The following is a 12,571-nucleotide window of genomic DNA, read 5'->3' on the forward strand; positions in this document are numbered from 1 at the left end:
GGATCGGCCGCGTGTCTCGCCCGGGCGTCGATGGCCAGAAGATGGCAGATGGAATGGAGCCGTTGGTAGGATCGGCCATTCTCGATCATCAGAAAACTGGGGCCCGTCGGCGGCGGCGTCAATAGTTGGGTTATAATTAGATGAGGAGCGACTAGCCGGCCGGTGGTCCAGCAGAGGAGCACTGAGACTTTGAAGACAATGCTGAATGGAGATGCTGAGGGTGCGATGGAGTCCAGCGACTCCATCCAGGCCGGGTTGGATGATAGGATGGCGAAGACTCGTAAATTTAGCACTTTTGATTAACAGTAATCTCTTAATTTCTTAATTTCTTTAATTTCCCTCCCCCGCGGCTAAGGAAATTTCATTTTCATTTAACCCAGTTTCCTCTGGACTTTACTATTCGATCTTCTATTCTCTGCCTATCCTCTGCTTATCCTCTGGTTCTACAGTTCATTTCTTCAACATTCCAGCAAACCATGAGTCGCAGATCATTCTAAAATAAGGCGACCCTCGTACAAGCGCCCACGTCTCTCGTCTGCTTGGTTCCAGTCGTTGGGATCCCACCTGGTCTTATTTCAGAACCTTATCGTCCCTGGATTTGACGCGCTTGGTGCCGGTCGTTGCACTTCTGCATCTTGAATCACACTCCGGTGCTGTTGGCAAGGCGCTACTGCTTCTGCTTCGTCTTTGCTGCTTCTTGGTGCGGGGCCTTACTGTTGCACCCCCCAAGACCTCCTCGCTTTCTGGTCTCATTTCGTTTATCCTCCTTCTTCCTCTCTTCCTCCCTCTTCTTCTTCTTCTTCCTCTTCTTCTACTGCTCCCTCCGCCGTTGTGTTTGGGGGCTTTCGCCATGCTCGCAACCCCCATGACCCCGCAAGCTTCCCACCCTTCGTCCTCCTCCAACATGGTCTGCAGTCTAGCCTCGACTGCGACCACCACTTCCTCTTCTTCCTCCTCCTCATCATCATCATCCTCCTCCTCCAGTGCCACACAACAGACTACGATATCGTCCCGACCGAAACTGACTCTCCAAACCACCTCTCTTCCCCGAACCTTTGGCACATCCTCAACGGGGTTGTCCCTCTCTATTGCAGCTGGAACGGCATCTCCCACTGTCCGCAATACCTTCAAAAATGCCTACGAGGTCACCGGCCCTTCATCTGCCACCGCCTCTCCGTCATCGAAACACCCGTCCAGCCTCCGCTTTAGCAAACCTTCCTCTCCATTCACCACACACAACCCATACCAACTCCCACTGGGGGTGAAGAGTATTTTGCGAAACTCGCCGCTCGAGTCGACCTGCCGCCGACGGGCTGGATCGGTGGCCACCACCGGGCCGAATGGTGGACCGAGCGCACGCCGCGTCTTCTTTCCCGCCAAGAAGCAGGTCAGCTATCGCAACCCTTTGGAAGAGGAAATCCAGACCGTGCACTACACGGCACGCCACTCCGATCTACACGACGACCCGGAACCCGCACTTGAGCCTCAATCACAACCCCAGCAACCAGAGGTAGCCTCATCAGACGAGGACTCGGATTCGAACGCCAGCGGGTGTCCCTCGGACACCAGCACTTCTGAAGATGAACCCGAGACCGGCTTAGGGAAGACGACATCGTCTCCCATTAAGCGGAGGAAGCGCAAGCATTCGACTGCCGAGAGGCAAGTCCGGGCGGTGGCCTTGATGGATGGAATCGCGGGACCCAGCAATCCGGGCAGCCTGACACCACAAACGCCGCGCAGGAAGCGAGCTAAACGTCGCTGCGAGTGGCGATGGACCCTGGGACCGTTAGAGAATCGTGACAAACTGCTTCACCCCGTCCAGGATGAGACGGGTCCAACATCATCCGCGTCCCAGCCTGAAACGATACCACACGAGTCCGAAACGGAGACTCCGTCCTCCGACCCTCCGCTGTCCAGCGCCAGTACCACACTCTACCACTCCAGCCCCAGTTCATCTGTCTCGTCGGATGTGGAAACGGAAAATGATGAGTGGCAGACGCACACGACCCACGAACTTGAATGCGCACATGCCGATCAATGACGATAACCCATGCTTGGTTACGAACCCCCTTGCATTGATGATCACGAATTATGCATATAGACGGCAGATGAACCACAGCATACCCTATCCTACTTCTATACATTGCTAGATAGCTATTATTGATTTGGGAAGATTCTTTCTTTTCTTTTTTCTGGTCGGGAAGCTGTACTTTGAATGTCAGGACGTTCATGCCATTTACATTCACCGACCAGTCATTTTTTTTACACTTCTGCCTACTTTCTCTATAAATATTTCTTATATCTTCTTCCAATAATATATACTTATGCATACTATGAATGCAATTCGACCAGATGATCACTTGGCTTCATTCCACTCTCTCCTATGTAATGTTTGTACTACGTGCCTGCTGTATGCTCCTGCAGCTGCATGCTTCATACAAATCATAAATACGATGGCCGATCTCTGATGCATTCCCCATCCTCTGCTTATTTTAGCAACAATTATAACATGCGGAGACCCCATGATATTAACTTTCGTGGATCTTCATTGCGTCATTATGTCCAACGAATCTCTCTAGTAATAGCTGCATCGACTTGCAGATCATTCTCTAGATAGATCTTATGATGCCAGCTAGTCAGCCAGCCAGCCCTTAGACTTTGCTAGCCTACTAAAAGGTGTGTAGTATACGTAGAGAAAAAGAAAAAAAAAAAAATAATAAAAATAAATAAATAAATAAATAAATAAAAATAAAAATAAAAAAATAAAATAAAATAAAAGTGCTCGTAGTCTATTACCAGCATGGTCAAAAACGGACTATCTGTCTTAACAGAGACAAACGTGTAATGACTGTATACCTTCTTCTCTCGCATGAGATCATGTTGAACTCCTGAAAGGTTGACAAGAAAATGCAAATAACAACGTAAGTCTATGGGGTAATAGATAAATAAAAGGCGAATCAAGGGATAGAACTGCTAACACTCCAACGAACAGGGGAATCCACGTGTAGCACCTGACCTGCTAAGCAGCAGCAGCGGGCCGCTCCAGCATCTTCCCCCTACATACTTTCTCCAGAACTTTGAACCTCCATCCCGGATTATTGAAGATCATAGCACTTTTGCAAGACTCGACTGTCCATACATTGCGATCTGCAAAACCTTTCGGAACGCATACGTTTTGGATAGACCCGTCCTGCTCGATCGAGAGGCGGATGCATGCTATCATGGATAGCGTTGGTGCGGATCTTCACAGTACGACAGGAACTGCTTCCTTCGTGCCATCAGCAAAATGCTGCGCATTTCGAGATCTACCTCGATGTCCCGCCAATTGCCCCCCGACGTAACAAAGACGCGCCATTTTACCTCACCCTCGATCGTATCTCGCATGAGGGTATCAACGCAGTCACCAGACCCGCCCTCTCTTACTAATAAAGCTTCAGGATGTGCCTTACGCCATTCATGGACCATGCTCAATGTCCGTATCAGGGTCTCCAGACTACCAAGGGTCTGTGATGCACGCATTTGAATAGCTCCTGGAGTGTTGGAGACGCCAGGCGCATCGTCATCGGCAGGGACACTTACCAACCTTGTAAGGTCGGTCCAGTTAGCAAAATCCCGGCATTCAACGGGATACATCCATTCATTGTTGAACACTGATATTCCTGGTTGAGGCCAGTACGGTACCAGATCCTCGAAAAACAACTCCTGCAGGGCCCGATTCGCCCGCAGGCGTCCCGTCACGACGTAATGACCCCAGTTCCAGAAAGCAACAGTGCCCCCCGGCCGAACTATTCGTGTCATCTCATTCCAGAGCGGTTCAGGGTCGAACCAATGCGCTGCTTGACAGGCGATTACCAGGTCAACCGTCTTCGATGCAATGAAGGGGAGAGACTCTGCATTGGACTGGCGATATTGAATATTACTGTTGTCCCATTGCTGAGCTCTTGCGGCTTCCTTCAGCATCCCCTCGGAGGAGTCAACTCCGAGGACAGATATGAAGTGCGTGGCCAGCGCGCGAGCTACAGCCCCGTGGCCAGTGCCCAGGTCGACGCATAGTTCGCGTGGAGACTGGTGGTAGGCTAAAACAGTATCGTACAGAGCCTTGGGAGGGGAGGGACGGCATGCAGCATATGCTGGACAGTCATAGCCTTCATCTCTAGTGCAGCAGTAAATGAGTATGTTGGAAATATTGATCTTTGGGGGACAACTCACGAGAAACTAGCCATTATCGGATGTGACCTACCCTTCTGCCGATTATATTATCGGACTCGAGTTCTTCCTTTGCTTTTCTTTTTGACCTCATTGCAGAGGTTCAGAGATGGTTCATATACTATACTAACTTATGACTTGAATAGTGCTCTGTCATACCCTCCTATGGCTCTTATGCATAAAGTATGCAGCACTGCGTGCAAGCCTCCTAAGATAAGATGAATGCCCCACATAAACAGTTTCCATGACAATGTTATCTTTATCGAACATATCTAGTTGGATCTGGCCCAATAAGGGTCATCATCCTGAACCAGTAGGATTCCCGAGCGATGTTGCATTTCGGCCTTTTCCGCGGAAGGGAGACTTCGCTGAATGCAACATGTAACAGCCCTACTGGAATCTATTTCCGCTTAGGAATTCCATTGATGTCACCGATCTCCGGCCAATGCTGGGGATTTTAGCCCTATATATGCTTATAATGTGGACTACGCCTTTACAATGGATATGTATTGCGACCAGTTTATATTTGGCCATTTCTATCACCTCGTCGGACTTCCGAGGCTTATCGTCAAGATGTTGCAGACCATTGGAATAGGACCAGATCCAGTGGGCAAGGATGAATCGAGAGACTCAGCGGCATGCCACCATATCATTCAGCAAACCTTGAACCATCTTAGCATGACAGGACCCCTACTAGGAGACTCCATATCGCCCAATAGGCGACGGGCGCTCTTTGAGACAACCAAGCGAGTACTTGCCAGTGCGATAAACGATGGCATAGCCTGCGCAACCCTTGAGTCATGTAACAGCCCGAGTCTGCTGTTGTGCTTACGCAGTCCCGGAGGAGCCATGGCCAGTGATGAAGACGCTTGGATCAAGTGCGGTATGCGAGCTGACGCATATGTCGAAACAGACGGCGGCAGGGTTGTTGGATTTGTGCGGGCAGACGATCTCCTTGGACCTGTGCTAACCCAAAACCTCAACGGCGAGATATCAGAGGAGCTTGACCCTGGTGTGATTTGCGGTGTTATCTACCGCTGGCGTTCTCGCCAAGATGAAAGTGACGCAGTAGAGATACTTGTAAAGGAGGTGCGGAATTCTGCGAGCAATCAAGGTGAACTAACAGCTACTTTCAATCTAACCCTTCAAAAACAAGAACTAATGTTGAGATAGAGAAGTGGCTGGAGATGGCCAGTACTCTGCCCATCCTTCATCTGAAGTCTTCACTATGTGATTGGGAGCAATCCGTCGTATCTGGACACCCTACCCATCCGGTATCACTTCTACCTTTTCTTCAATTTGCCCTATTCTACTCGCCTTTGGCTTAGTTAACCGTATCGAAGCTACACCGAACGTGCCTTGCCCAACCACCCCTAGTTCCTATCGCGCCCGATGACATCCCTTATCTACTAGAGCCCGAACTATCGTTCCTCTGCGTTCCAAAGTCAGACATGAAAGTCTTCGGACCATTCCAGTCACTTCTGGACCCACTCTTGAGATCACTCGGGATTCCTAAGCCCGATGATACAGTCAATGAGATCGTGTACCGTGTTTCAGTCGCCAGCTCCCATGTATCACCGCCATTATTCCCTAACGCACGCATTCTAGGGACTGTCCAAAACCGCTGCCGAGCACAACTCTCTATGCGGACGGTCTCTATGATGCCGGTCGTGGGCAGCTCTCCGTTACACCTAAAGCTATCGCTGAACTGCCAAATCACTTCTCGCTGAGGACCATTTCTCCCAATGCTGCAGCCTTAGCAACTGCAGTGGGGATTATCCTAAGAGATCTGCTTCCCCCGGATTTATGGATCTTCGAAGAGGCAGCTTCCATTACGGGTGCCCAGGAAGACTTTCAGAAAGCATGCCAATTAACATGTATTATCCGAAAAAGTCCAGAACTGAGAGCGGCCGACATCGGAGAGACACTCATCCCAGTTGCGGGACTAATGCAGAAGCCGTTTAACGATTATCGAACGTACATGGAGATTATGTTTGGTCTTGATAGCTTGAAGGAAAAGCAAACCTGGTTTAGAAAGTAAGTGATAATACTATACTTCATTCATATACTAGTAACCTCTATCATTACTTAACGAAACGACCTAATAAAACAAAGATACCTTATTAAATTATTCTCCCTCATTCTCCCCCCTCTAGTCCGCCACGGAATCCGCATCGAAGCTCATAGCCAGAATGTCCTCGTCCGCGTCAACGTTACTAACAAGGAGATAACCGGATTCGCTATTCGGGACTTTGACGGGATCCGAATCCATTATCCTACGTTTCTTCGCCATGCCGACAATGAGAATGCTCTCAACGACATTCCCCCCGGTGCTCGCACTCTTACTGATGATTTACATAGCATGTGGCACGCGGTACATCATTCGCTCCTTCAGGCGCATGTGGGCCACCTTTTATACATGTTGGGATTAGAATCGAAGGGTGGATGGCGTGTTGTGCGTGAAGAGCTAGAGAGGGCTCTGAACCCTTCCGGAGATCCAGATGGTCGGCTACTGTACGACTTCTGGTTGAAGGAGACGATGCTGTCCAGGTGTTTTCTGGAGATGCGGTTGCGGGATGCTTATGCGAAGGTGGGTTTGGGTTTTCTTTTCTGTGTAGTGATCTTTCGTAGGTCTTTGGGTGTTGGATAGGTCGCTGATGCTGAACAAACAGTTCTATGAGAGGGAGTTGCCGAATATCCTCCTCCGAGATGCTTGATTTCGTGTCTAGTATGACTCGAATCTGAAGTATATTTCGAGTACATACAACAAGACAATATGCATGATCAGACGCTCCATGTTAATGCTTTTCAAGAAGATCTATCTTGTCCATATTTCGATGATCCTCCCTCCTACGCGTCAGGTTTTATTCTCATCAATAACCCCCAATTGCCGAATTCTGCACTACTATTGTACTACTATGTTGATCGTTTCATATGCACACTAATTGTGACAATGCAATATAATACTAATGAAATACTAAATGAAGAGCTAAGTACTATACATACACATCCTATCATCCAATCATACACGCATACACATATGTCAGAAACCCGAAGGACCCTAATCTAAGTCCCCGTCTCCGTCTCAATATCCGGCTCCCGACCCGCCAAATCACCCGTAAACTTCCTCTTCACCTTCCTTAGCGAATACTTAGCCTCATCACGCGCAAACACTGCATTCCGAACAGGTCTCCATTGCATCTTACCGCGATGTTGACGCTCCTCGCTGCGTTTATTCGCCTTCTTCAGGGCTCCGTCATCTATGCTGTTGAGGCTGGGGGGCCCGACACTGCTGCTCCCGCCGCCAGTGGACGCTGTACTTTGTGAGACGCGTTGCTGTTGATGGGGGTAGTGATCATCGTCGTTGTCATCCTCGGTTTCGCTGGATGAGGAGGATGCCTCTTTCTCTTCTTGCTCTTGTTCTTGGGAGTTTTGGTGCTGCGCTTCTTCAGCGTGCATGGTGCCGTAGGACTGGGCAACAGTGGGCGGCGGGTTCACCGGATCGTGAGGAGGTGTCTCGCGTCCCGGTTCGGCAACTTGGTGACCGTGGTTGTTAAGGTAGGCGCCGGGGTCGTGGCCGAAAGCGCCGCTCCAATCTTGGCCTTGCTTGTCAATCCAGCGGCGGCGTTCGCGGGGCTCGGCGTGCTTGAGGATGTCGCGGCCGTCGAGGAGGGATTGTTCGTGCAATTTCTCGAGATCCTCGGGAATGTCGGAAGAGATGCGGCGTTCGCGGACACCCTGAGCAATGCAGGCTTCCCAGGTTTCGAACGTCTCGCGGGATTCGTTATCGATGACGTATTGTTCGTGGGAGTCGTCGATGCCGGGGCTGAAAAAGCCGTGGAATTGCAGGCGGCCAACCTCGTGCAGGTCCTCGAGGCCCGGGCTGCGTTTGATGTGACAGTTCTGCTCGGTGATGTAGTTTTGGGTGAGTCGTTTGCCGTTCTTGGTTACCCAGATGGGAATGTCAATGGGGGTTTCTTCGTTGTCGGCCATGTGCTGGAGCCAATAGACGGCATAAGCGGTTGTGTGATGGTGGCCTTGTTGTTGGAACTCGAAGACGACAGGTGATCGGTAGCGGTGCTTGACAGGGAGGCGAATGGCGCGCCGGAAGTCCTCGCTGGAGAGGTCGTAGGTCATGTTAGATCCTTGGACATGGCACACATGACGAGTGATCTTGCCGCTGCTGCCGCCGGTGCGAAGCCGAATCTTGCAGCGATGGTTGAAGCCCTGCACGGTGATCTTGTCGGAAACGAAATGGAAGGTACCGACATCCCAGCCGAGCATTTGCGGGGGCAGTCTGGTCTCAACGTGCCGGAAAAGAATGGAGATGCGAATACGTCCGAATCCGATGCCGCCAGTGAGAGGGTACCATCTGGTCACTTGTGAGCTGTTCTCGAGGAGCTCCGAGATCTTCAATGGTACCACGCCGAGGATAGGATCGTGCTGGCGATATCGTTGGTCGCGGACGCTAACGGTAACATAGGCGGACCGCCAATCTCGGACGAATCGTTCAGTTCCGGCATTGAAGATAGGCTTGGAGCTTAGGGCTTTGGCACGAGTACGGTAGATCTGGGAGATGTTAGGCAAGATGCAGACATAAAAGGTGTAAGTGGGGTGTATAGGGTGGCTTACTAGCTCGTCGTTGAGGATGATTTTACAGTAGCTCGTAGGCAAATTCTCTCCAACCTCCTCTTTTTGCTCGCCATACGGTTTGGCTGGCTCATAGTCTCTCCCTTTGCGGTTACCGTGGCTGCCTTTGACGTTCTCAATCTCCAGGTTCACAATCTGATGGACCACGATGCTCATAATTCCACTCGGCCATAGCGGATCTGGTGGGGTCTTGGTGATGGCATCCTCCTGGTCGTTGCTGATGACACCCTTTTCATCCTGGAACTCAGGAATGTCCTTGAAGTTCTCCGGTAGGTCCTTCTTCTTGCCGTCGGTCCTCAATTCTGCTCTCAGCTTCGGTTTGCCGAAGAACCCGACCTCCCAGTGCAGTTCTCCCGGCATTTCACTGCCCTCGTTGAGGCCCTGGAGCTTGGAAACCTGAGCATACATCTTGCCCGGATGTTGGATCATCTTCCGTATGGGCAATTCCACTTTGCCGACGATGTCATCCGCGGTGGTCCGATCCGAGTCCCAGAGTTCGACACTCAAAGCTTCGTCAGCCTTGATCAATTCCGGCGTTACAAGCAACGCCGCGGTTTCCTCCCAGACGGGGTTCAGGTCATCGGTGATTACTCGGGTGCAGTACATGGGCTTGCCGTACTTGGAGAAAGAGAGGTTGATGTAGGGGTCACTGCCGCCGCCATGACTTCCACGTCGGTCTTGTTTGCTCAACCCAATCGCACGATGAATCCGGATCCACATGATGCCCAGTGCCTGGGTCTCTTTGATGATATCGTCACCCTTGAGCATCATACTAAGATCCATAGTCATTGATTTGGGGGCCGCGAATAGACCGCTGGCAGTAGCAATAGCATAGTTGACGAAATTGGAGATTAAGGGGAGATTAAGGATGTTCACACCCCAATTGACCATTGGCATACAACCAGCCCTGATGTGAGGAAGTCCAACGAGACTGAATGTCACGTCTTTCATGAACGGGGCCTCTGGCATCATCTGGAATCTGGCACGGACAGTGCCTACCAGTTCGTTCAACTCCACGAAGACTGGGAATGGAACGCCGAAGAGGCCTTTAATTCCAAGGTAGAAAACGATTTGCATGTGCATGTTGCGCGCCTTGGACGAGGTGGTTTGTCCGCTAGGTTTCGAGTGGTAGGCAAAGGAGGCCTCGATGTTGTAGTAGCTGCCGCCCTCCTCAGCAGCTGCCGCCTCCTGGGGGTCTTTATTCTTTACATTCTCCTCGTGGATATGATCCTTGAGTTGCTGGACATGAGAATCCGGAAGTGACCGCAAGCTCAGGATCCGGATAGGATTGTTTCCCTGGTCAATTTCCGCAATCCGAACGTTCTCAACTACGCCTGGCGCAGACGCCTGCATGATGTCTTCGATGGTATCCGCAACGGGGGTCAGCATCTCCGGGTTGATGAGGCCCCAAAAGACCCCAAGGAAAGAGTTAATCCATTCGACTGACTCAGGTAGGAGGTTCGCAGTAGCCTGATAGCGTAGCATGTAAGCCTTGGTACTCTAACGGGGAGCGAAAACTTACCATCTGGCCTCTGATTTGTTCACTGCTCCATTCCATCTCCCGGCCGCTTCGAATAAGTTCTTGTATCCATAACCACACGCCACTCGCAACTCCAAATGCTAGAGGTAGTAGGCCCCAGAGTGAGCCGCCAAAAATCCGACCAGCGAAGACGATAGCAGCAACAATTCCTAGGCAGAGACCAATCCCACGGCTTTCCAGCTTGTCAAACATAGGTTTATAGGTGACAGTCGGAGTAGGATGAAAGAGGATGTTGGTTTTCTCGCCATGAATGGGAACATCTGACGTGGTGCCCTCTGCAATTGGGTCCGGGGGTGCGGTGATATCTTGGTTTTCTTTATACTGGGAAAGGCTCTGGTTGGGTTCGGTTTTGACGTCCTTCAGGGTTTCTTAGCTGACATCCAGCGTTAAATGATTAGGTTTATAGACTCACCGTTGGCTTCCCAAGATTAGCATTTGGGACAACCAGCTATAGATACCATCAGTCAGTCGCATGTCCCACCATTACCAATAGGGTCATGGATACCTTCGGATCCTTCACTGCTTCCATGGAATCCTCGTCCAGGTCCTCCACTTCAATATCCTTGCCGGTTGTTGGATCGGTCACCATGCGTGTCTTTCCCGTTGTCTTCCGGGGCTTGTGAGCCATTTCCTCTCCCTGTTCCTCCCTCTCCCGCCGCTTGGCCGCCAGGGCTTCCTCATGAGCCTTGCGCTCTTGTTTATCCACCTCGAGACGCTGTAGGAACTTGTCGATGGTCGGGACCGGATTGGCCCCGCTCCAATGCTCCCCAACACGGTGAGTCTTGGGCGACTCCCGCCCAGGTTGAGCGTGAGACATGGTTTATAAAGAGGGTAACGATCAGGTGTGCAGGAGTTATCAGCAAGAAGGTGAGTGGGTTATCATCCCTAGCTCCGTGAAGCCGGGACCGCTGTTGATATGGGAAGAAAGTAAAGAAAAATAAGAGGGAAGGAGATCTGCTTGCAAGACCTCTCTCATGCAGTGTCAGCCAAGTAAAGTGAAGTCAGAGTGAAGGTCAAGGTTGGCCCTGCCAGACTGGACTACGTCATTGTGGAGGAGGCGCTGCCAATGGAGCTCGGACGCGTCCGACCATTTGCTGGCACAGGGCTGGGGGAACATCCCGACATCCAGACCGGATCTGATGTCGGTCTATTTACTTTCTCCACATGCTGGATCTATAGCAAGTCGAGGCTGGTTGTTGAGTGGACTGCTCTTGTCCTTCCGTCATTCACGGCGGAAATCCGGGGCTTGGCGCGGATTACGGGATGGCGGACTTGAAGGTTGATGCAAAGCAAGATAAGGCTGACAGTGAAATAGCTGAGTTTTATGATCATCGGTAAGGTTTTGAGAAGCAGTCCTCATTGGTAAATTGCATGGGGATGAATGTTGATGCTCGATGCATAGGCAATTCCCCTTCAAAGTCGTGATGGGCAGATGTTCGAGGCGGAAGGATATGATGTCATGGATGATACCAACATCATGAAGGCAATTAAATCAGTCAACCAGTCCTTGTGTCTCAAATGTTGATCACAATAATAAATAGAATTGGTGATTATGATAGATTGTGCTACTATTAGTTAAGGATCTTCGATCAGATCATGCTATCCCATGAAGCAGGTGTTGTGGTGAGTCCATTCCTGACTAGAAACTACAGCATGCTGCTTGCTACCTTAACTAGCCTCTGATCACCAGAGGCACACCTGCACCTCGACTGAGCCACAATTTTATGATATAGCAATACTCACGATGTCAGTTTAACATGTATTACAGTGAGATAATCATTGCTGCAATAACATCCATCACTTGACTGCCCAGGCAACTGCTGAGATCCCAATCTTGATTTATTGCAAATACATGACTTCTGGGAACAGCGAACAACCATTGTAGATCTTGTAGCTTTACTCTTGGTCAGTTATTGCCAAATCCTAGTTCTGCAGTGATGTTGGTCTCTATTCCTCTCATTAAAAACGCGCCTTGTCCTCCCCGGACGCGTTGTTGGATCTTCGATTTTGCATCAATGCCCCATAGAATGCTCAAAATAAGATATTAATAACCAGGCTGAAAGTGAGCAAACGTGGTACAATCTGAATATACTGATCAATCACTGACGGGACAAACTTGGCGGGCTCTCAGAAGAAGGGTGGCTACCTGCTCAGCAGTATGAGGCCTCTGAAAAG

At 50.4% G+C, this 12,571-nt stretch overlaps 5 protein-coding genes across 5 annotated transcripts; 3 read left to right on the plus strand and 2 right to left on the minus strand.

The window, feature by feature from the left end:
- Positions 1–689: 689 nt before the first annotated feature.
- BDQ94DRAFT_8552 (uncharacterized protein) lies at positions 690–2,183 on the plus strand. Its single transcript, XM_026776693.1, has one exon. The coding sequence runs from the start codon at positions 851–853 to the stop codon at positions 2,039–2,041; it is 1,191 nt and encodes a 396-aa protein (XP_026632793.1). The 5' UTR covers positions 690–850; the 3' UTR covers positions 2,042–2,183.
- Positions 2,184–3,219: 1,036 nt separating this feature from the next.
- On the minus strand, positions 3,220–4,223 carry BDQ94DRAFT_165440 (putative S-adenosylmethionine-dependent methyltransferase; the record flags this gene model as incomplete). The annotated part of the gene is made up of 2 exons (XM_026770302.1): positions 3,220–4,153; positions 4,210–4,223. 2 exons carry the CDS (start codon positions 4,221–4,223, stop codon positions 3,220–3,222), a joined length of 948 nt encoding a protein of 315 aa, XP_026632794.1.
- A 109-nt stretch (positions 4,224–4,332) lies between these two features.
- On the plus strand, positions 4,333–7,067 carry BDQ94DRAFT_177097 (uncharacterized protein). Its single transcript, XM_026772820.1, has 6 exons — positions 4,333–5,320; positions 5,380–5,480; positions 5,550–5,890; positions 5,938–6,243; positions 6,322–6,796; positions 6,879–7,067. Exons 1-6 carry the CDS (start codon positions 4,705–4,707, stop codon positions 6,921–6,923), a joined length of 1,884 nt encoding a protein of 627 aa, XP_026632795.1. The 5' UTR covers positions 4,333–4,704; the 3' UTR covers positions 6,924–7,067.
- Positions 7,068–7,162: 95 nt separating this feature from the next.
- BDQ94DRAFT_8562 (C2 domain protein) lies at positions 7,163–11,361 on the minus strand. The gene is made up of 5 exons (XM_026776697.1): positions 10,902–11,361; positions 10,809–10,844; positions 10,379–10,753; positions 8,839–10,326; positions 7,163–8,775 (listed from the first exon to the last, which is right to left on the minus strand). Exons 1-5 carry the CDS (start codon positions 11,211–11,213, stop codon positions 7,273–7,275), a joined length of 3,714 nt encoding a protein of 1,237 aa, XP_026632796.1. The 5' UTR covers positions 11,214–11,361; the 3' UTR covers positions 7,163–7,272.
- A 101-nt stretch (positions 11,362–11,462) lies between these two features.
- BDQ94DRAFT_133662 (uncharacterized protein) lies at positions 11,463–11,672 on the plus strand (the record flags this gene model as incomplete). The annotated part of the gene is made up of 1 exon (XM_026764330.1): positions 11,463–11,672. The coding sequence occupies one exon, from the start codon at positions 11,463–11,465 to the stop codon at positions 11,670–11,672; it is 210 nt and encodes a 69-aa protein (XP_026632797.1).
- Between the last annotated feature and the right edge of the window lie 899 nt (positions 11,673–12,571).

The sequence above is a fragment of the Aspergillus welwitschiae genome (genome assembly GCF_003344945.1).
Source record: "Aspergillus welwitschiae strain CBS 139.54b unplaced genomic scaffold BDQ94scaffold_1, whole genome shotgun sequence".
Lineage (NCBI taxonomy): Eukaryota > Fungi > Ascomycota > Eurotiomycetes > Eurotiales > Aspergillaceae > Aspergillus > Aspergillus welwitschiae.

Bases quoted from the DNA above. Each gene is read 5' to 3' on its own strand.
- BDQ94DRAFT_177097 (XM_026772820.1), top strand. From the start codon at position 4,705: ATGGATATGTATTGCGACCAGTTTATATTTGGCCATTTCTATCACCTC. The intron at 5,481-5,549 runs GTATCACTTCTA...ACCGTATCGAAG, and splicing joins CTGGACACCCTACCCATCCG to CTACACCGAACGTGCCTTGC. The intron at 6,244-6,321 runs GTAAGTGATAAT...AATAAAACAAAG, and splicing joins AAGCAAACCTGGTTTAGAAA to ATACCTTATTAAATTATTCT.
- BDQ94DRAFT_8552 (XM_026776693.1), top strand. From the start codon at position 851: ATGCTCGCAACCCCCATGACCCCGCAAGCTTCCCACCCTTCGTCCTCC.
- BDQ94DRAFT_8562 (XM_026776697.1), bottom strand. From the start codon at position 11,213: ATGTCTCACGCTCAACCTGGGCGGGAGTCGCCCAAGACTCACCGTGTT. The intron at 10,754-10,808 runs GTGAGTCTATAA...GAAACCCTGAAG, and splicing joins CTAATCTTGGGAAGCCAACG to GACGTCAAAACCGAACCCAA. The intron at 10,327-10,378 runs GTAAGTTTTCGC...CTACGCTATCAG, and splicing joins AACAAATCAGAGGCCAGATG to GCTACTGCGAACCTCCTACC.